At 36.0% G+C, this 23971-nt stretch overlaps 1 protein-coding gene and 1 long non-coding RNA gene across 5 annotated transcripts in view; one reads left to right on the top strand and one right to left on the bottom strand.

The window, feature by feature from the left end:
• Nucleotides 1–14847, top strand: part of LOC112153988 — a 19670-nt gene extending 4823 nt beyond the window's left edge. For 2 of the 4 annotated variants that reach the window (XR_004949760.1, XR_002920581.2), the window contains exon 2: nt 14613–14847. This is a non-coding gene — a long non-coding RNA (uncharacterized LOC112153988). Of the gene's footprint in view, nt 1–6; nt 177–10445; nt 10569–10644; nt 10922–14612 lie in introns of those variants that run through there. The other 2 variants (XR_002920582.2, XR_004949759.1) reach the window with 2 other exon arrangements.
• The window catches only part of afap1l2 (actin filament associated protein 1-like 2), a gene marked incomplete at its 5' end in the record, with an annotated part of 57368 nt that overhangs the window by 24773 nt on the left and 8624 nt on the right, over nt 1–23971 (bottom strand). Inside the window, 2 exon segments of the mRNA XM_024284500.1 lie at nt 4402–4449; nt 10415–10543. Coding sequence (XP_024140268.1) covers nt 4402–4449; nt 10415–10543 — 177 coding nt within the window.

The following is a 23971-nucleotide window of genomic DNA, read 5'->3' on the forward strand; positions in this document are numbered from 1 at the left end:
GACAAATAGGATAAAATCCTGTTTTTTGTGTTTCTAAAATGTTCATGTTGCATTGTTCTCATAATGGAGGATATGTATAGAAGAATTTACAATTAAAATTGTATTTCCGAGTATATCTTAATTTAAATCGTGTTGGACCGGGAGCAGGTGACAACCGGTGGTTTGAAAAAGCTCAAGTAAGTGATGTAACAACTCCCATGGGCAGGAAAAAGTCTCTTTTCTCATCTTTAACTCTAAAGCATTCACTTGTAAACAAATAGATCAATTAAATAAATGTAATTTTTCTTAATTGAGCCGACTCTAAACTGTACGACAGCTCTAAATTTGCTTGATGTTTATTTTCTTGCTATGCTAATGTTAGCTTAGGCTTCTGAGGGGCTATAAGCTAGCAGGAGAGATTCTACACCAAAATTTCTTGTCTTTTGTAGGGAAATGAATGGAAAAACTCTTCAAATGTCAAACATTTAAGTAGATTAGCAACAAACCTTTAAATATATTTATGGGGTTTGTTTTCATCTTTTATAGTAATTTTCATAAAAATTGAAGTTTAGCTAACATTTTAGCAACATGCTAACGTTTTTGGCTAATTCAGTTTACTGAGGAACTTTAGGCAGTTTTGGAGTTTAGCTAATAAGTAAGCAATGTGCTTCTTTTTTTGCTAACTTGGCATCTAGTAATCAAGGTTTTCATGCTAATTCGGAGTTTAGCTAATATTTTAGAAACATATTAACTTTTTTGGCAAATTTCTTACCTACTTACTTTTTTTAGTCTAATTTAGAGAGCTTCTATTTAAGAAACAGACTTTTTTAGACTAATTTAGTTTACAAAGGAATTTTAGGCTATTTTGAAGTTTAGCTAGTTTCAAACCGTAGTAGATTTTTGGCTAATTTCGAAGATTTTTTTGGGTGAATTTGGAGTTTCGCTCATATTTAAGCAACACAATAAATATTTTTGCAAATATTGCATGTATTAGGGATTTTTAAGCAATTATACTAAATTTTTTTCAGAAATTTAGGTCAACTTCAGCGCGCTTTCATAGTTTTTTAACTAAATTTCCAGTCTGTTAGGAAATTTAACATTTTGCAAATACCTGTTGCATTTTCAAAAAAATCCCTTCAGCAATTAAAATAAATTTTGCCACCATTTTCAGCAAAAAGCTTCAGCATCTTCAGCAATTTCAGCAAATAGCATTTACATTAGCATTATCACAGGTAATGCAACTTTTCTAGTTATTTTTTTCTCTCTGCTCTCTTGTGAGTCTGTTGATGGGCTCGTCTATAATTGTGTTGTCATTAAAAATTGTAAAGTAATAAAGGCATTATTAAAAATGGAAAAAAACAGATTGTAAAGAAAGGGCTGATGGGAAATTAGTGGAGGCTAACTTCCCACAAGTCAGAGTCAGAGTTCTGCGCTGCAGAAAATAGGTCTTAAATTATTAATTTTTTTGCTAAAAACTGTATAATCATAATTAAAAGACCACTGGGAACAATTTGAAAAAAGAAAAATACTTTGTTTTAGTGAAACTTTAATCTATTTTGGATATTTTTGCAGATTGTCGACAACTACTGCAGTCTATAGAGACCCGCAGCTTGACCAAAATAAAGCGGTATTGTTGAAACATTTTACGCCTCGTTGGTTTTAGCATCATTTCTAGACGCCGAGGCGGTGACGGCGCTCTTATCAGCCAAAGGAGAGAAAGTAGCAACAAGCGTTTTATTTCGAGGTGAAGATGGAAACTCAAGATTTGTTTTTTTAACATCGTCTAGTAGCGACAACTTCAGATCCACTGCATGATTTCACATAAACAGTCAGACGTGGCTTAAGGCAGAAAAACCACAGCAGTCACAAAAACAGTTTTTACAGAAAGTCCAGGTCTAAATAAAATAAAAACAAAAAATAATTTAAAGTTCACAAATCAAAAGAAGAAGGAACAAACTGAGCTGATCCGTAATAAGGACAGTCATTTTCACTCTCGATTTGGAGTAAATAATAACACACAGAGAGAACAACTCATTTTCAGCCACAGGCGGAGAGATCGCAGATCAACTTTGACTCTGTGACAAAAAAAAAAAACCTTGAGACGCCCCTAGTGCTGCAGCCGAAGAGATGTGTTAACTCTGGGGCTCGCTCAAACCGCATTCTTCACCACAGTCCAAACAAAATAGGTCAGACTCAGATGGTGAGGAGCTTCTAAGAAACAGACAGGAAATGGCGGCGGGGAGTGGGGGTAACGAAAGGAGGAGGGAGGGGGCCCTGCAGTTTATCTGTTTTGCTATTCATTCACATCTAAATTGAGCTTGAGATGTTATAGCGACAAGAACGCACAATTTGAGCCATTCGAGGCCACACGACTAGTTGATCTTTAAAGCTCCGTCAGCCGGTACCAAAAACGAAAGAGGGAAGAATTAGCTTGTAGCTGCAAAATAAAACATTTATTTCAAAATTTTTGTATCAGCAGTTGAAAAAATGTTAAAAAAAATATTTAGAGATGGCAAAATTTAAATCTGGATTAAACCAAACTCTGCTAAACTTGTAATTTTAAAGACCTACTCAAATAAAAGTTGTGTTTTTAACATGTAGCATTTTTTTTTTCGTTTAATTGAACATCAAAAGTGCGTTTCTAAGTATTTATTTTTCAAATCGTGTTGGATCAGGCGCAGATAAAGACGAGTCCTTTGAAAACGCAGCGACTGACATGGGCGGGGCCAAAGTCTCCATGCTCCGCTATGCTCCTCCTCCTCCTCAACCCCTCATTTTTTGCACCAATAATGCTAGCTTGGAGATGTAAGCTAGCTTGGGAGCTCTCAGCGACAGAGAGGGGGAAGGTGGCGGGGTTGCTCCGCACCAATAGCCCCGCCTACAACTCAGAGGCAAATTTCTTATAAACTACTGATGATGTGCAGAAAATGTATGGAGAGAAAATAGATTCATGTGTAATTCTTGATTTGCGTGTAACTTTGGATTTGTGCAAGCTAACTGTTTGGGTAAAATTAGACATTTTTTTTCCCTGTTTTTATGTGCATTTGGAGTTCAGCTAAAATGTTAGCATTATGCTAGCAGTTTTGGTAAAATTAGAGATTTTTCCAGTTTTTAGGGTAATTTAGCTTTTAGTTTAGCAACATGCTGGCTGTTTTTGGCTAATTTAGACATTTTTTTAGGCTAATATTTTAGGATTATGCTAGCGGTTTTGGCAAAATCAGACATTTTTTAAAGTTCTTTAGTCAAATTTAGAGTTTAGGTAATATTTTTTCCTGAGTTTAGGTAATATTTTTTCCTGAATTTTTAGGCTAATATTTTAGCATTATGCTAGCCGTTTTGGCAAAATTAGACATTTTTAGTTTTTTAGGGTAGTTTGGAATTTAGCTTTAATTTAAGCAACATGCTAGCTGTTTTTGGCTCATTTTATACGTTTTTTCCAGCTTTTTAGGCCAATATTTGAGAATTATGTTAGTTGTTTTGACAAAATTAAACATTTTAAAAGTCATTTAGGCAAATTTAGCTAATATTTTAGTGTTATGCTAGCTGTTTTGGTTAGTTTAGACCTTTTTTCCTGTTTTTTAGGCTAATTTTGGGAAAAAAATTAGACATTTTTAGTTTTTTAGGGTAGTTTGGAATTTAGCTTTAATTTAAGCAACATGCTAGCTGTTTTTGGCTAATTTTAAACGTTTTTTCCAACTTTTTAGGCAAATATTTGAGAATTATGTCAGTTGTTTTGACAAAATCAAACATTTTAAAAGTCATTTAGACAAATTTAGCTAATATTTGAGAATTATGCTAGCTGTTTTGGCAAAATCAGACATTTTTCTAGTTTTTTGGCCAATTTGACATTTAGTTTATATTTCGGCAGGGTGCGTAATTCTTCATTTGTAACTAATACATTTTGTGCATGAGTACAAAAATGATTAAATATTTAAAAAAAACAATTTACACACGTCTCACATCAGATTTATGCATAAATGTGTTTTTTTGTGTGCGTAACAAGTGATTTGTGGCTAATTTTTGAATATTTGTGTGTGTAATTAGTTTCAAACAGTTGTAATTTTAATTTGTGCATATCTCAATTATATTTTGTATTCTTTTTAATTATGGATTTTTATATTTATATTATTAATAATTAATTTTATTTCAATATTTAGATTTTTGTATTTATGCACAAAATATATTGTATGGCTTACACACAAACCCAAAGTTACATAAAAACCCAAACTTATGTACAAATCAAGAATTACGCGCACATATATTGGAGTGAGTCTAATTTCTCTCCATAGAACGTGTCGTAAAAAACAACACTTGAAAAACATTTACAATGAAAAAGAAATTAAAGTTGATGTGGGACTTTGACAAAGATATTTGTCATCTGTAACTGCAGTGTCCACAACTGAAAAAAGAAGCTGAGCTCACCTTTGTCAACAAGAACTTTATTCATATAGATGTACTCCTCGTCTGCACCTGAGTGTGAGAAAAGTAACAAGTGGTTAACTCGTTGCACCGCTTCTGTTCCACTCAAGTTAAAGTTTCCACACACTTTGCTTCTACTGAGCATTTCTGACAAACATGGTAAAGCAGAACAATTGAACAAGGAGGACCGAAGAGATTCATCACCAAATTTCATATACGATTGGTCGAAAACGTGTAAAAATTTCCAGTTTGTCAGAACGTCAAAGATTTCTGAATGTTAGAAAAATAACTTATTTTGTGCCCAATTACTCGGACTATTGATTAAATTAAATGAGTGGATTCAACAAAGTTTCTGGATATCTACAGCAAACAAAAATAATAAAGTTGCGTTATTCATTTTTTAAATTTATATAAAATGTGGGAGTACTTCCTAATTAGAAGGGCACAAGGGCCAGTTCATTTCCTTTCAAAATAAGACTTCCTCTTTAGCAGGAACTGAGATAAAAAATGGCTTGAGACTGTATTAACCAATGAGATATTTTGCTAAAGATGAGCCTGTTGCCATTGTCCGAGATACGTAAAGAGCGACGCCATATTGGAAAGGGCAGTAAACAATGAGACGAGGCTTAGCAGATGCAGTAAAATGACCATAAAATTAAACTTGATTTTTGTCTGATATTAAAGGGAAAAAAACTCTGATCATCACAAAAATAAGACCCATGTCATGTTATAAATAACTTTGTACAAAATGCAACAGATAAACAACATTTCAAACTTTTCAGTAAATAAATACGTCCTCGTATAGAAAACTGCGATGTATACCTGATGCATGGTTGTGATTTGCCGTTACTGAGAGAATCACTATTGTGAGAAAACTTCAAAGCATTCACACAACAGTGATTCTCCTGCTACTTTCTGTATACGTTTCTTGGCATGTAAAAACTCAATCTCACTTTTAGTGATTTCAGCAATCATGGTATCAAAACGTTCAGCTTTTTCAGGAAATTGCCCCTTGTACTTTTGGTATTCATAAACTTTATAATTTTTGAAATACAGAAAAAAATATGGCCTGTAGGAAATGAATGAGAAACTGCTCAAATCCTTCAAAAACTTTAAAACTTGTGAACTTCTGCATATATTTTCAGCTAGAGATACCATTCAAACTTTAAAATGTTTAGCAACTACTGGGTTTTGGGGGGGTCATTTGGAATTTAGCTTTTATTTTAGCAACATGCTAGCTGTTTTTGGATCATTTAGACATTTTTCTAGCTCTTAGGCTAATATTTTAGCATTGTGCTAGCACAATGTGTTTTTTTAGGGTAGTTTGGAATTTAGCTTTAATTTTAGCAACATGTCCACTGTTTTGGGTAATTTCGACATCTTTGGCTGTTTTTTTATGCCAATATTGTAGCATCAAGCTAACTGTTTGGGTAAAATTTGAAAATTTTCCCTTGTTTTTTAGGTTCATTTGGAGTTCAGCTAATATTTTAGCATTGTGCTAGCAGTTTTCGTAAAACCAGACATTTTTCCAGTTTTTTAGGGTCATTTAGCTTTTAGTTTAGCAACATGCTGGCTGTTCTTGGCTAATTTTGAAATTTTTTTCAGGTTTTTAGGCTAATATTTTAGGATTATGCTAGCTGTTTTGGTAAAATCAGACATTTTTTAAAGTTATTTAGTCAAATTTAGAGTTGAGGTAATATTTTAGAAATATGCTAGCTAAATTAGACATTTTTTCCTGTTTTTTAAGGCTAACATTTTAGCATTATGGTAGCTGTTTTTTCTAAATTAGACATTTTTCCTGTTATTTAGGCTAACATTTTAGCATTATGTCAGCAGTTTTTTTCTAAATTAAACATATTTTCCTGTTTTTTAGGCTAATATTTTAGCATTTTGGTTCATTTAGATTTTATTTTCCTATTTTTTAGGGTAGCTTAGAATTTAGCTTTAATTTACGTGACATGCTAGCTGTTTTGGCTAATTTAGATTTTTTTCCAGTTTTTTAGGCTAATATTTTAGGATTATGCTAGCTGTTTTGGTAAAATCTGACATTTTTTAAAGTTCTTTAGTCAAATTTAGAGTTTAGAAATATGCTAGCTGTTTTGGCTAATTTAGACATTTTTCCTGTTTTTTAGGCTAATATTTTAGCATTAGGCTAGCTGTTTTGGCTAATTTAAATTTTTTTCCCTGTTTTTTAGGGTAGCTTGGAATTTAGCTTTAATTTATGTGACATGCTATCCGTTCTTGACTTATTGTAGACATTTTTTCCAGCTTTTTAAGCTAATATTTGAGGATTACGCTAGTTATTTTAACAAAATCAAACATTTTTAAAGTCATTTAGGCAAATTTAGCTAATATTTTAGTATAATGCTAGCTGTTTTGTCAAAATCAGAATTTTTTTTTTACCAATTTGACATTTATCCTGTATTTTGGCAAGGTTTCAAAAAAAGCTTTTTTTTTTTTTTTTAGCATTTTCAGCTATCAGGACCAACATCTCTAGCAGCCGCATTTTGCTCACAGCATTCACACTGGCAACACTTCTTCAAAAATCTTAAATTTTGAAATCAAATTTACAATTCCTTATTTTGAATATTTTTTTTTCCCACGACTAACCTGATGAAGTAATTCGTGCCAGCCTATAACACGCCTCCATAACTCCGTAACATCTTGTGACTTCCCCTCCAACACTGATGGGAAAAAGCGGGCCACCTTAGTGTCACACATATTTCAGGAGGTCCGTCAAAAGTCCAGGATTAAAAGAGACTTTTATCCAAACAGAGCGCGCCATTGTACCGGCACAAGGGATCATTACGGACTCCCACTTTTACTGCGACAAGCATTCATCTAACATTAGTCACACAGCTCCCCGTCTGCACAGACAGAGCAGAGCACTGTGTCTCTTTCACACTTTGGAGTCAAAAATGACTCTTTTATTCAAAAAGTAGAATAGTATAAATGAGATTAGAGTTCATCTGAAATTACACTTCATTTTAGAAGCAGAGTAACAAATTAACTTGCACTTATGAACTATTCCGGTGATTGTAGTTTCTTTTTAACCAAACCTATTTTATCTTTTATGTTAATTTAAAATGAAAAAGTTGCAATAGAAATATTTGCTTGAAAACATTAAATTAGAGTTAAATTTAGTCATGACTGTTTTTCTCACCCTTAAGGCTTAAATGTATTAAAATAAACACACATTGGTTTTAGGTCAAATAGAAGCTTTAAACTTCCTTTAAAAGCAACATTAGCTACACTTAGTACCAAAAAGTTAAGAGTTCTGGAGCTAACAGAAAGTAAAGACCGGTACCGGTACCGGTCCGTGGCTCACTTGGTACCGGGTCACAGACAGGAAAAACAACGTGCGGTCGGGCGCGCTAGTTCAATGATTTTAACAAGTGTAAAGGTTTAAACTTAGCCTTTGTGGTTAAATTCCCCTTTCACTTTAAAGTAGATGCTAATCAGACGCTAACTTTAGCCGAGTCTGAACTGTGTAAAGGTTAAATAAAGCAAAATAAAATGACACAACCATCGTAAAACGGGTATTTTCTGAATATAATAATAAATTGTTTGAGTTGAGAAGATATTTAAATGCATTTTATTAAAAAGAATTTTGATTCTTCATGACATTAAATCTCTCTGACAGTTTTGTCTATTTTGGAGACAAAAATGTAGATTTTTCGTAAGATTAAGAGCTATTTTTTGATTTTATGAGGATTTATTAGGATGGGCTAACTTGTATTAAAACCATATTCTCTTTTTGTTCATATTTTAATCTAAATTTCCACCTATTACACTAGTTTATAGTCACAAAAATCCAAACGAACTGCAATTAGGTACTTAATAAACTCATCAATAAAAACTATTCGGTTTAAAGTAGCAAAAAATCATTTTATTGGGCTAGAGAACATTCAATTTAAGTAACGTTTGTAGCTTAATATTACTTTTTTGATCGCTTGAGTGGAACCAAAATTTGATAATAAGATTTCTCGTTAAGTAAAAGTTCCTAGCTGCATGAACAGATTATTTTATTACTTTCTAGTAATTACTGCTTTAACTCTTTTTATGAGCTAAAGCAAATATTAGTGATAAAAAGACAAATGAACAGACAAATGTGCTGCTTAATTTCAGAAACTGTAGGATTCAAATAATTTTCTCTATTGATGCTTTAAAAGAAAAGAACCCGGAGCGATTTACAAAAACAGAGAGACTTTAAACTCTCTTTAAGCCAGAACCGCCTCCTTCCTTCAACCTGTTCAGCAAGTGTGTTTTGGAGCCACAGCACACTTTTGGGGGAAGTTCTTCTGCTGAATTTAGCATTTCATCTGACCAAAGATTAGAACTTGAGAGGAAATCAAACAAAACCTCGGAGTGGAGAGACTCCGGAGAACTTCTCTCCTTTGAAACCGATCGGAGGAGAAACCCAGCAGAAATGTTGTTCTGCCTGTACAATGAAAACAGATTTTTGAGAAGAATTTAGTTGAAAGGCTATTTATAAACCGCTGCGCAAAGGAAGTAAACGTCCCGGGAGGATAAATGCAGCTTCGGAAAAATGATACAGCTCTGGAGCCAGAAGAGGAAGTATGGAGGGATGAATCCAAGACCTGAACATGGAAAACTGTGACTGCTCCAGTGTGTCAGAGAGAGTTCTCAGAGACAGAAATCGGAATTTTTAAGCCTAAAGGGACGGCGGTTACAGGGAAAAGTGGATTGTTTGAATAAGGCAAAACATTTGTGTATCTTTATTAGGGCTGTACCAAGTAGAGTAAAATTGACTTTAATCGTGGTGGATGAACAACGTCACATCGAAACCCAAGAGATGGACGTTATGTCAGAGAAAACTCCAGCCTTTCACAACAGCTACTGACAACCAAAACCTGCAGAGGATTAAACCGCTTTACGGATTAGAAGACCCAACATTTGAAGCTAAGAACCTTTGGATGATCATGACCAACTGCTTTATTTATTGATTTATAGTGACAAAGTTACTCTAAAGTGAATTTCAAACCAAGTTTTTTTTATTTAGTTTATTTAAAGCTAAACAACCATCTTGTTTTGTGCCATTTTGATTATTTTAACTTTGTTTTATGTCTCAAACAAATAAATATAAATATAAAAAAAAATGTTGAAAAGTTAAAAAAATCATTAAAAACAAAAAAATTAAAATTCAAATTTAAACATGACAAATGTAACATTAAAAATAAAATGAAAAATAAGAAAATACATGTAAAATAAAAAAATAAATAAACATTAAAAATGAAAAATTCAAAATGTAAAATTTTAATTTAATGAAAAACTCAAAAAAAATCTAAATTAAACATGAAAAATAAAATGTAAAATAAAAAAAATAAAAAAATAATTTGAAAATTAAATATCTTTTAAATAAAATTTTAAAAATAAAATTAAAATAAATACATATCGACCAACAAATGTTTGAAAATATCCGCAATGGCAGAAAAAAAACAGAATTTCCACATTTCCATTGAGAAATATTTAAAAAATTCCCTGTTTATTAAACATGGAAATAGTTATATTTTATTTATATTATATCTGAACAAGAAAATTTCTAAGGAAAAAGTTTTTATCATTAAAACACAAAACTTTTATATTAGTAATTCTCAATAGTCTTTTAAATGATTTGTATTTAGTGGATTAAATCTGATGTTTTCCCAGCATTTATTACTTCTAAACTAAACAGAACTTTTCTCAGTTCCTCTGAGGAATTTTCAGGATTTTACGCGCCAAAAATATTTTATTACTCAAGAGAAGATTTTACTTTTTTTCGTGTAGCTATAAAAAAAAGACAAAATATCAGAACTAATTTAGTTAGTTATTTGCTATTAATTTTCTTTTTCTTTTAGTATAAAAACATCAAAACTATTTTTTTTATTGGTTGCCCTTCGACTGTAATATATGCAGAAAAATATTTATTTAATGAAAATAATAATTTGTGTTTTTTTTTAAGCAATGCATGTTTCTCTGTGCAGAACTCTCCTGTTTCTTGGGTTTTTGAGCTCACCATTTAAGTTTCTGTAGGTCTGCAGCAGCTCAGCCAACAAACGCTTCTGGGTGGTGGCATTTCCACTCAGGTTCTCCCGGTCCAGGACGAGCAAGAAGCGGTGCAACTCCATCAGGAGCTGGTCCAGCACTGGAGGCCAAGCAAACAAGATGAAGTCAGATTTACAGCAAAAACGAAACAGAGGAGTATATGACGTCACATTTCATTAATCGTTCATTAAACCGTTGTAGAGGAGTGACTCCGCCCCCTCCCTGTGGCTGAGAGCTCTCCGTTCACATGCTCACATGCATAACTTTAATTACAACATCTTGTCTGCATCCACATGATTGTTCTACCTCCGTCAACGGCGCTTGTTATTGTTTACCAACTTCCCGTCTAACCAAGTCTTATTGACAGTTTCAAGTCTGTTTGGAAATTTCAGCAGAAAGGTCAAGTTCAAAGGAGGGAGGACCAAAGACGGTGGGAAGCCAAAAGCGTCCGGGTGCAGCCCACACACATCCTTCAGAGGTCAGCGCCGAGCTCACGGCCCACTCCTCTGTGTGGGGAGCTCTTTGTGTTTCCTCTCTCTGTGTCTAGGCCTCATGAATAAGCCCCTCACTACAGTGGGCCTCAGTGTGACGGCAGCTCCTCAGCAGGACAAGAGGCACGAGGGGGATAAAGGGGACTTTATCTGAGGGAAAGGTGGGGCAGGTAGAGAGGGAAGGGTATTTTGGAGACTTGAGAAGTAGTTCAACAAATAAACACTGCTCTAAACTATAGATAACCATAAATATTGACATTTATTTCATAGTCAAGGTAAATAAGTAAGGTATAATGCCCAACAAGGTGTGCATTATCACACCTCATTGGGTATTATCGCTTAGGTAAACACAAATCAACTATTTTCTATCGTCAAAACAGCTGGAACTGACCCCATCATTTTTGTGTTGTGCATACACTATCTGATAATGCACACCTCATTGCGCATTATCATTCAAGTAAACACAGATCAAATATATCATCAAAACAGCTGGAATCGACCCCTTAGTTCCTGTGTCGCTTATTAATTTTTGATAGTGCACACCTCATTGGGCATTATCAATCAAGTAAACACACATCAACTATATATCATCAAAACCGCTGGAATCAACCCCTTAGTTCCTGTGTCCTCTATTAATTTCTGATAATGCGCACCTCATTGAGCATTATCACTTACATAAACACAAATGACCTATACTCTCTTGTCAAAACAGCTGGAGTTGACCAGCTTCGTTCCTGTTATTTTTTACTTTCTGATAATGCACACCTCATTGGGAGTAATCAATTAGGTAAACACAAATCAGCTATATTCTATTGTCAAAACAGCTGGAATTGAACCTTACCCTCCTGTGTCGTCCATTTATTTCTGATAGTGATAATACCCATTGAAGTGTGCACTAACAAAAAACACAAATCAACTAAATTCCCTTGTCAAAACATCTGGAATTGACCCCTTTGTTCCTGTGTTGTCCATTACTTTCTGATAATGCATACCTCATTGAGAATTATCCCCTACGTGAAAACAAATCAACTTTATTCTGTTGTCAACACAGCTGTAATTGACCCACTTTGTTCCTGTGTGATTCATTACTTTCTGATAATTCACACCTCATTGAACATTATCAAATTAGCATCATCGAAACAGCTCGAATTGGACAATACACTCCTGCGGTGTCCATTACATTCCAATAATGCACACCTCATTGGGCATCATTGCTTACCAAAAATACAAATGAACCATATTCTCTTGTCAAAACAGCTGGAATTAACCCCCTTTGTTCATGTGTCGTCCATCCCTTTCTGATAATTCATATGTCATTGGGCATTATCGCTTACATACATACAAATGATCTATATTCTCTAATTAAAATAGCTGAAATTGACCCCCTTCATTCCTTTCTGATAAAGCACACCACATTGGGCATTATCACTTATGTGAACAAAAATCATCTATGCTCTAAGTCAAAACTGCTGGAATTTACCCCTGTGTCGTCCATTAATTTCTGATAATGCACACCTAATTGGAAATTATCGCCTACAAAAAATACAAAATAACTATTCTTTAATTAAAACAGCTGGAATTGACACCTTTGTCCCTGTGTCATCCATCAATTTCTGATAAACACAAATTAACTCAATTCTTCCAATTTAACATCTGGAACTAAACCCTAAAAATACTTTGTTTTCGACTAACAGAAACCAAAACCACCTCTTGCATGTGAAACTCACCCAACCCAACAAACAGAACTGAACTTCGTGTCAGAACGCAATCAAACCTTAAAGGCCTTTAAAGGGTTTTTCAACAGTTCCTGTTTGTTTCATCACACATGTCGGCCGTCTTGTTTTCGTGGCTCCTTCCGGTTTCCAGTGATGCCGAAGTGAGCCTTAAGGGAGGTGGGATCACATTCATGACCTCTCTTCTACACTCCCACATTTCACAGTCACATTTTTCTTTTTTGCAACATAAGACAACAGATCCCGGTTTTGCCATTAAGAGATTACTGGAAGCTTTCTTAAGCTACAGGAAGAGAGGTTTGTTCTAATGAGTCTTATTCAACTCTGAAGCTTATATGAGAGCATCTATATTTTTATAGTTGATTATGTAAAAAACATTAATATTTTTATTTCTATAGTAAAATTGTTCACAGTGGTCTTAATTATGATTATGGATTTTTAGCCTAAATCTAAAAGCCTGCATTGTTTTTTAAGACACATTTCCTACAAAGCAAAAGGAGCTCATTCCCATCAGCCCTTTTTTCCCCCCATCTGCTCCTGATCCTTCACAAGTTAAACTAGATGTATAGCATTACCTGCGATAACGCAAGTGTGAATGCTGTAAGCTGAATGTGGCCGCTGAAGATGCTAGAGTTGATAGCAAAAATGCTGGAAACGATGAAGCTGATAGCTTCCCAAAATATTAGCTAAAAGCTAAAATAGCCAAGAACAACTGCAAAAATGTCTAATTTTTCTTAGACGGCTAGCATAATGCTAAAATATTAGCTTAACTCAAAGTTAGCCTAAAAAACTGGGAAAATGTCAAAATTAGCCAAAAAAAAAAAACAAGCATATCGCTAAAAATATTAACTACATCCTAGAGTAGCCTGAAAACTGCCTTTACCAAAACAGCTAGCATAATGCTAAAATATCTGCTCAACTCGATATTTGTCTGAAGTACTTAGTCATTTTTTTTCCAAAACAGCTAACAGCTTTACTAAAATTACCTAAACACGAAATTTGCTAAAATAACTTTTAAAAAAACAGCTAGCATGATGATAAAATATAACCTTAACCCCAAGTTACTCTAAGAAATTAGCCAAAATCAGCTAGCATAATGCTAAAATATTAGCTTAACTCAAAGTTAGCCTAAAAAACTGGGAAAATGTCAAAATTAGCCAAAAAAAAACAGCTAGCATATCGCTAAAAATATTAACTACATCCTAGAGTAGCCTGAAATCTGCCTTTACCAAAACAGCTAGCATAATGCTAAAATATCTGCTCAACTCGATATTTGTCTAAAGTACTTAGTCATTTTTTTCCAAAACAGCTAACACCTTTACTAAAATTACCTAAACGCGAAATTTGCTAAAAGAACTTTTGAAAAACAGCTAGCATAATGATAAAATATAACCTTAACCCCAAGTTACTCTAAGAAATTAGCCAAAATCAGCTAGGATAATGCTAAAATGTTAGCAAAAGTCCAAATGAGCCTAAAAACATGGAAAAAAAATCTAAATTAGCCAAAAAGTGCTTGCATATAAAATAAAAGCAACTTTGCAGATTAACCTAAAAAACTCCTCAGTAGTTGCTTGAAGTTTAAATAGTGTCTAACTATAAGTGTACACGGAGGCTCATAATTCTCAAAGTGCACAAAGTTTTTGAAGGATTTAAAACATTTCCTATTAATTTCCTATGGGGCATCCATTACAGCATTTGAACAATTCATAAATACTCAAACACAGTTTTTATCTTAAATTATTTTATACATGTCCTCCATAATAAGAAAAATGCTACAAGAACATAAATAATAAAAAAAAAATTTCATTGGAGTGGGTCTTTAAAATTTAGTGGAAATGTTTACGATGGATCCAACTGATGTTAACCGGAGCGACTGCTGCTAATGCTTGGTCACTCCGCATGAATCCAAACATTTTTCCAGCTTCTCCTCCCTGTGTATTTGCAGAAACTGACTCAGATGGCCTTTTGGATTGGAGGGCCCTGGGAAAGGGAGTCAGCTGACAACGCAGGGAGGTCTGGGTGTTTTTGTGGGCTTTGGGTTGGCAAGACGCCCACTGCACATCCAGCGAGTGACCACAGCGCAAACAATCTACTTCTGTGGACTGGTCGAGAGGAACCTGAGAGACCAGGGAGGAAGAACACTGCTTTTTTCAATAGATGCAATAAAAAGGTGAAAAAAACAAAAAAAAAATCAAATTCATTTTATCCAATGCAGCCTGTTGAAGTGTTTGTCAAACATGTACAGGGATTTTTACAGTATTTTCTCTTCCTCATTCCAGGGGGGGCGACTTCCTGTTGTTTTATGTTACCTAAACTAACAATCAAGGGCTTTAAGAACCACAGAACCCAATAAAGTTATATTTTTCTGTTAGACATCCAGAAATATTGTCATTTCCTCTGAATTCCTGAGGACTGCCAGTAAGCACATATGCTAACCTCATGTTTGCCCTTCAGAAGGAAGGTTATCTTTTTGCTCCAATTAGATCCTTTGAGAGAATTACACAAGAGTCTAGCCGTTGATGCAGATAAAATTTCCATTTGAGCGCTGAACGAGCCAACTTGAGGAACGCAGATTCTGGTTTGGGTGATTTCCTGCTTTTAAAAATTCGAGTTACTTTTAAGGTCAATGTCTTTTTTTAGCTTCTAACTCAATAAGAAGAACTGATTTAATTTTCTAATGGAAAGAAAGCTCCGTGTTTATTTACCCTCTCCTTCAGCATGGGAAAATGCTGGAACAGACTTTAGTAATGACATTTTTTCAAGCATTTTCATTTAATTTTGCTGAAAACTTTTAATAGAAGCAAATATTTTAAATTTACGGTTTGAGGCAAACTTATGCATTTTGTATTTGCCTGTAACACATTGTATCGTGCATGTTGTCTACATGCTGGAATCTTTTGTTCTTGGCCTTTGTCTTAATTCGACTACTTCCTGACCTTGTAAACATTCACCTCTCACCTGATTGTCTTCACATCTCTGCCAAACTGTAACCCTGCTGTGAGCAAAAACACACAACTTCACTCTGTTTGTCTTTGCTGGGCTAAAAAAAAATTAAAATGAAACAATTGGAGTGGACAGGAACAAAAACACTTTCACTTTCAACAGATCACAGATTTCTGATAAATGGAACCCTTACTTTAAATCTACATTTAACTTAATTATAAGTTTTGACTCTTTAAGAGTTAGAAAAATAATCAAACGTGAGCATGATGTCAAACAAATGACCGGATCAAAGGAAAAACGAAGTGAATGTTCTCATAGTGGAATGACATCTGACACAGTAACAAGTTTCCTTCTTGTTCAGCCTGAAGCTGTTGGTTATGGTCGGTTTAGCTGCTGTGGACGTTTCCGTCGCTCTTTGAGTAACGGTCATATTTTGGGTTGTGGTGCAGATGCAGAAAACAGTTGCAGATGTTCTGGCTCCACTTCCTCCACAGTTAAAATGTACTGTAAATCTAAGATGTCCACTGCTTCACACATGTCTGTCTGCAGCTTTTCTCTCCTCTGGACTAACAGGAATTACTCTTTACAAATGACATGTTATTAAGAACCACAACACATTGTGCATTGTAAACATGCAAACATCTGCCTCCTCCCATCTGGAGTCTTCGCAAACATCAAATAGAGAAATATGGGACATGACATTGAATCAAATTTATGATTTGTTGCCACAAATTAGTATTTTTTCTCCACAACTCAGCAGTTGAAGGCCACAAGTTGGCTGTTCGTGGCTAGGTGTTAGTCTACCGTGGCCACCACCTGTTAGTCTACCGTGGCCACCCCCTGTTAGCCTTTCGTGGTCACCACCTGTTAGCCTATCGTGGCCACCCCCTGTTAGCCTTTCGTGGCCACCACCTGTTAACCTATCGTGGCCACCACCTGTTAGCCTATCGTGGCCACCACCTGTTAGCCTATCGTGGCCACCACCTGTTAGCCTTTTGTGGTCACCACCTGTTAGCCTATCGTGGCCACCACCTGTTAGCCTATCGTGGCCACCACCTGTTAGCCTATCGTTGCCACCACCTGTTAGCCTATCGTGGCCACCACCTGTTAGCCTATCGTGGCCACCACCTGTTAGCCTATCGTGGCCACCACCTGTTAGCCTATCGTGGCCACCACCTGTTAGCCTATCGTGGCCACCACCTGTTAGCCTATCGTGGCCACCACCTGTTAGCCTATCGTGGCCACCACCTGTTAGCCTATCGTGGCCACCACCTGTTAGCCTATCGTGGCCACCACCTGTTAGCCTATCGTGGCCACCACCTGTTAGCCTATCGTGGCCACCACCTGTTAGCCTATCGTGGCCACCACCTGTTAGCCTATCGTGGCCACCACCTGTTAGCCTATCGTGGCCACCACCTGTTAGCCTATCGTGGCCACCACCTGTTAGCCTATCGTGGCCACCACCTGTTAGCCTATCGTGGCCACCACCTGTTAGCCTATCGTGGCCACCACCTGTTAGCCTATCGTGGCCACCACCTGTTAGCCTATCGTGGCCACCACCTGTTAGCCTATCGTGGCCACCACCTGTTAGCCTATCGTGGCCACCACCTGTTAGCCTATCGTGGCCACCACCTGTTAGCCTATCGTGGCCACCACCTGTTAGCCTATCGTGGCCACCACCTGTTAGCCTATCGTGGCCACCACCTGTTAGCCTATCGTGGCCACCACCTGTTAGCCTATCGTGGCCACCACCTGTTAGCCTATCGTGGCCACCACCTGTTAGCCTATCGTGGCCACCACCTGTTAGCCTATCGTGGCCACCACCTGTTAGCCTATCGTGGCCACCACCTGTTAGCCTATCGTGGCCACCACCTGTTAGCCTATCGTGGCCACCACCTGTTAGCCTATCGTGGCCACCACCTGTTAGCCTATCGTGGCCTCCACCTGTTAGCCTATCGTGGCCACCACCTGTTAGCCTAACGTGGCCTCCACCTGTTAACCTATCGTGGCCTCCACCTGTTAACCTATCGTGGCCTCCACCTGTTAGCCTATCGTGGCCTCCACCTGTTAACCTATCGTGGCCTCCACCTGTTAACCTATCGTGGCCTCCACCTGTTAGCCTATCGTGGCCACCACCTGTTAGCCTATCGTGGCCTCCACCTGTTGGCCTATCGTGGCCACCACCTGTTAGCCTATCGTGGCCACCACCTGTTAGCCTATCGTGGCCACCACCTGTTAGCCTATCGCAGCCTGATGTTAGCCTTTCATTGCCACCTGTTTGCCTTTTTGTGGCCACCTGCCAGCCTTGTGTGGCCACCTCCAAGCCTTTCATGGCTACCACCCAACTGTTCGAGGCCAGGTGTTTGCCTTGCATTGCTACCTGTTAACTTTTTGTAACTATGTGTTAACCTTGCATAACCACATATTAGTTGGCATTTTGTGGACATACACAAGCCCTTTGTGGCCACTTGTTACTATTCTGTGACTATAAATTAGCCTTCTGTCACCACATGTTAGCATTCCATCGCAATTTGCATTGCGTCGCCGCAAGTTAGCATTGCGTCGCCGCAAGTTAGCATTGCGTCGCCACAAGTTAGCATTCCGTCGCCACAAGTTAGCATTCCGTCGCCACAAGTTAGCATTCCGTCGCAACATGTTAGCATTCCGTCGCCACAAATTAGCATTGGGTTGCCACAAGTTAGCATTCCGTCGCCACAAGTTAGCATTCCGTCGCCACAAGTTAGCATTCCGTCGCCACAAGTTAGCATTGCGTCGCTACAAGTTAGCATTGCGTCGCCACAAGTTAGCATTGCGTCGCCACAATTTAGCATTGGGTCGCAATTTGCATTTCGTCGCCACAAGTTAGCATTCCGTCGCAACAAGTTAGCATTCCGTCGCCACAAATTAGCATTGGGTTGCCACAAGTTAGCATTTTGCCGCCACAAGTTAGCATTGCGTCGCAACAAGTTAGCATTGCGTTGCAACAAGTTAGCATTGCATTGCCACATGTTAGCATTCCGTCGCAAAAAGTTAGCATTGGGTCGCAATTTGCATTCCATCGCCACAAGTTAGCATTCCGTCGCCACAAGTTAGCATTGCGTCGCCACAAAATAGCATTGGGTCGCAATTTGCATTTCGTCGCCACAAGTTAGCATTCCGTCGCAACAAGTTACCATTCCGTCGTCACAAATTAGCATTGGGTCGCCACAAGTTAGCATTTCGTCGCCACAAGTTAGCATTCCGTTGAAACAGGTTAGCATTCCGTTGAAACAGGTTAGCATTTCGTTGAAACAGGTTAGTATTTCGTTGAAACAAGTTAGCAATGCGATGCAACAAATGACTGTTAGGAAAGGTTAATAAACTAAAGATAAAAATGAATGCACTCAAAATGCAAATTTGTAGCCACATAATACTATTTTGTGGCTTAAGGAACTATTTATTTTTCTAATGTCATGTGAAGGGCTCTGCAGAGAACTAAATATTTTTAAACTTAAAACTGGATTCATTGGCAGCGGCTCCCTAATATATCCACTAACATTTTGTCAAGTCAAGTACTTAAAGACACAAAAAAATAGTTCAAATTATTTTTTACAATCTGCCCAAGAAGTCAGGCTTGCTCCGACTGAATACACAAAACAAGGATAAAATAGAATCACTACAGAATTTAGTTGGTTTACCTTCAAGTAAAGGTTTGAAAAGGATCTAAAAGAGTTAAAGTTAGAATTTTGAGCATCCAACATGAAAATAAAAACCCACAAATTTGAACAATATTAAGTTTAAATGTACATATAAACAATTTGTTCCCTTCAGATCTTTTGACAAACATTTATAAAAGACAACAGTAAACAAAATAAAGAATTAACTAAAATAAATAAACTCACAAAGGTCCATTTTGGAAGATGTTGACAGGGAAATGATTGATCAGATGTGTTTCAAACAGGTAGATGTTCCGACTGTTCGTGTCCTTTCATAACTACACAGCCTACACAACAGGGAAGTGAGGCCAATAAGGAGAATTGGAACCTTTCACTAAGCACCTCAAAACAGGAAAGTGGTTATTTGGTAGAGGTGGAAAAAAAATTAGATTTACAATAAAAAAGTGCATTTTACAGCTTTAAAAGCGATTAATTAACTGTACTTAATATACCACAAGAGGGAGAATGGGCAGCAATGAAGAAGAACTATTCAACTTCTATCGTGGTAATTCCTTAAAGTAACCACTAGGTGGCTTATTACCAGAGGTGCATAGATCATAACTTTGTTGGGCGATTCCATTGACTGTAAGAGAACTTGGACATCACCCATGGACAAATCCTTTTTTAATAAAGTTGCCATTTTTACGTGATACGGACACCGCCATTTTGGAGCCAGATGTGGTTAGTAAGCAGTGATTGGTCTGAGTACTGAGTAACAGCTGTTTATGTCTCTATGGGGGATTTTGGCTACTTGGAGCCAGCAACTACCTCCTGTTTGGAATAGGAAGGGGGAGGGGTCACTCAGTCCAGTTCTCTATATACAGTCAATAGGGGATTCTAGTTGGCAAATTTTGAATAGGATACATTTCCAACCTCGACGTTTGCAGATTCGGTTAAAAAATTAAAATGAACCATTTGTCCAAAAAAAAAAAAGGAAAAAAAAGACAAGTTCCATGTTTACTTCTCACAAAAATATTTTAAAAGATGCACTTGTTTAATAAACACAAACACCAAAAAAGCCAAACGCTCTTTCATTATTTATGTTACTTCATCATTCCAATCTGTCTTTGTTAATACCTAAATTTCCCTCTTATTTATCAGCACATTCATGGTTTTTAAATGAACTTAAAACCATCATCCATCCTAATTCTTGATCTCTTGGGTTTGGGTTGTTTTGTATAGTTAATAAGTTACTTAAATATAAAATTATATATATAGATCTGCTCCATTTGGGGGAGCTGTGCTTGTGTAGGACATGGTTTGAAAATAGATTCACAGAATGAACACAAAGTGGTCAACATCCCCACTAAAACAATGCAAAAATGCATTGTAAAAAACAGGGTAATTATGGTAACTGGGTGCAAAAATATATCAGATTACAGAATAAATAATGTTCTGAATTGATGTTCTATTTTGAAGATTGGTTGGCTCCACTGGAGACTATAGAGAAGCATTACCTATGAGGACGACTGTATTGACATTTTATTGAATTTTCATAAAAAAATATCAAGAAAAAGTTGCTAGATTTCTCTCTGGTTACAATGTTCTGCTAAACATGGCAGCTATAGCTGCACCAAACTTAAATCTATAACTAAAAGTATTTTTTCAACCATAATTTGGCTATATTGACAATATTGAAACGGCACACAAGGTCCTTAAACTGACAATCCTTTCAATAACAACAGCTATTCTGGGCACATTCCAGCAAATTTAATGTCTTTTTTTTTTTGCATTTTACTATTATTACCTCTTTTGAGACAAAAAGTGAAACTAAAAACTGCCCTTAAAATTGACCCAGTGCAAACAATTAAAGGTCATGTGACCACATTTCTGCCTCTCAGAAAACACCCAAACACTGTTTTATTAGTCTCTGCTTCTGAGCATCTCCGATTAATAAGTCCAAAACTCAGATTTTTAGTTCATTCTCGTTCAAGTAGCAGATACTTATGCGATGCTACAGCCAAAAGAAGAAGAAAAAAATCCACTTTTGGCAGGTATTGGTGGTTTTTTCCCCTAAAGTTAGCTGGGATCAGCTGCAGGACAGGAACCGACTCAGCCTGGATGTTTGTTTAATGTTGCTGCCAAAGAAATAGTCTTAAAAGATTAGTAAAACTGATATTAGAATAAGAGAATTTAAAGTCAATTTGAGTAACATGAAACGGGAAAAAATGAAAGAAGGTTGAGAGAAAATTCAAATAAATTAGGATGGGGAAATGTGAGATTTTTAAACACAAATGCAGATTTTTGGTACCAAAACACTATATTTTAATAAAAGAAAAGCAAAATTATACTATAAATATTATAGATAACCAGATAGAAAGTAAATAATCAAGTAAATTTGGCATTGGATGAGACCTATTGGGTAAATTTTAACTTATTGCCCCTTCATCAGAAGCCCCCTCATGAAAATAAAATAAAAGTCCCGTCTACAATTTTAGAAGATCAAACATTTATTTTGAAACCACACAGACCACATGCTTTTCCTGTGTCCGTGGTGTGTTTTTAAGTTTTTAAAGCTTGCAAACCTAAGAAAAACAGTGTTGTAATTTCAATATTTACATTACAATTCAAAAGTTTTAGACATATATGGAAAAAAAATACTGTTCTTTCTCATTGATCAATATAAAACAAAGAAAATGTAAAATCAGTTTAACATCTTGCATCAGCAGCTTTTGGCTTCATCTATTGTTTTTAATGAAACTCAAACATCTTTAAGATTTAACCACAGATACAGGCTTTCACACTCATGTCTGCCATGTAATCTCAGTTTAAATCCATTTGGCGATATATATCGCTATATTTTGTTTGGCGATACTTTTATCAATTTAAAATCCTGAAGAGACGATATTTAATTAATTATTTCTTCACCAATTTGTTTTACACTTAAACCTCCAACCACTAGGTGGCAGCACAGCCTCTTTGAGCAACTCTACACTGCGACCAAAAAGTGAAAAATTGTTCTGGTAAAATCTTGGGATATATCGTGATATGTATCGTGAGACACATATTTATCGCATCACCAGACACTTGCCAAGACACACCCCTAATCAGGACATTTTAAGCGCCATGACTTCACTTCCGGAACTTGTTCTTTAAATCTCTTTAAAGTCCCACTATGATCATTTTTTGTTCCTTTTTACCTTTTAATTATGATTATGTTATTTTAACCCAAAATTTAAAAGAAAAACATGTCATTTTCTTCAATATAGTTTCTTTAGAGCAGCAGGAGTTTATTAGGAATTGGGGGCGCAAAGTAACCCCGCCCCCAGTTCCCATCACCCATCCGTTTACACTCTCTCCAACTAGCTTACAGCCCTTCACAAACTTGGCAGAGAAAATGCCGACTAGTTTTGATCCAGATGCCAGCTCAGACGAGGAAAACAAAGATGTTCATGGATCTATTTGGATACTAGTGTCAAAATTGTGTGGAACAGGGAACAACCAAGAGCATTTTCTTTTTACATCTGCTCCTGATTCACAACAATTTAAATAAAGAATTACTTACATTTTTTTGGACAATTATTTCTATGTTTGTATGCATAATTGGGTTCATTTTACTATAACAAAAGACATTTGCTTTAATGTTAAAATAAGAATTTTTGGGAAGATTGTTTTTATTTTAAGAATGTTTTAATTATTTCTAGGAGCCTGTTTTTGTGGTGCATATCTGTATTAATAATTACATTTATCTTATTTTCTCACTTTTGCATTTCTAAATATATATAAAAAAATAAGTGTGTATTTTTGTAAGCATTTCTTGCTTACACCATTTTTACATGCCTGGCTAAAACATTTGTGTGTATATATACACAGTACACATAGACTATAACTCAGTCCAGCTCATGTTTTTGTGGCTCCTTGTGGTTTTGAAGTCATAGGATTTTCCCAGATTCCCTCCCACAACAACAAAACAGCTAGAAGAAATGTGTTTAAATCATGTTTTTGGTGTTTTTAACATGTTCTTGTGGCTTTTTTCTGATGATGGAGGACATATTTTAAGATAATTAACCCTAAAATTGAGTATTTCTTCATTGTGTTAGCAACAAGCCTTTAAATATATTCATGGGCTATGTTTTTAACTTTTATAGTTTTCAAAAAAATTGGCATTGAGCCGTTAGCATTAGCTCATTTGGGCATCTACTGAGGTATTTTTATGCTATTTTGGAGTTTAGCTAATATGTTAGCAACATGCTAAGGTTTTTGGCTAATTTTCCATCTATTGGGTTTTTGAGGTTAATTTAGAGTTTAGCTTGTATTTTAGCAACATCCTAAAGTTTTTGGCTAAATATCTACTGAGGTTTTTAGGCTAGTTTAGCATCTATGAACCCTTTAACCGTTGTAATTATTTCCCATTTACCGATCTGCAGACATTTATGCTGTTTTGGAGTTTATAGCTAATATTTTAGCAACATGCTAACGTTTGTGGCTAACTTGTTATCTACTTGGATTTTAAGGCTAATTTAGAGTTTAGCTTCTATTTTAGCAACATCCTAAAGTTTTTGGCTAAATATCTACTGGGGTTTTTAGGCTAGTTTAGCATCTATGAACCCTTTAACCGTTGTAATTATTTCCCATTTACAGACATTTATGCTGTTTTGGAGTTTATAGCTAATATTTTAGCAACATGCTAACGTTTGTGGCTAACTTGTTATCTACTTGGATTTTA

This window comes from Oryzias melastigma, linkage group LG19, assembly GCF_002922805.2.
Source record: "Oryzias melastigma strain HK-1 linkage group LG19, ASM292280v2, whole genome shotgun sequence".
Taxonomy (NCBI): domain Eukaryota; kingdom Metazoa; phylum Chordata; class Actinopteri; order Beloniformes; family Adrianichthyidae; genus Oryzias; species Oryzias melastigma.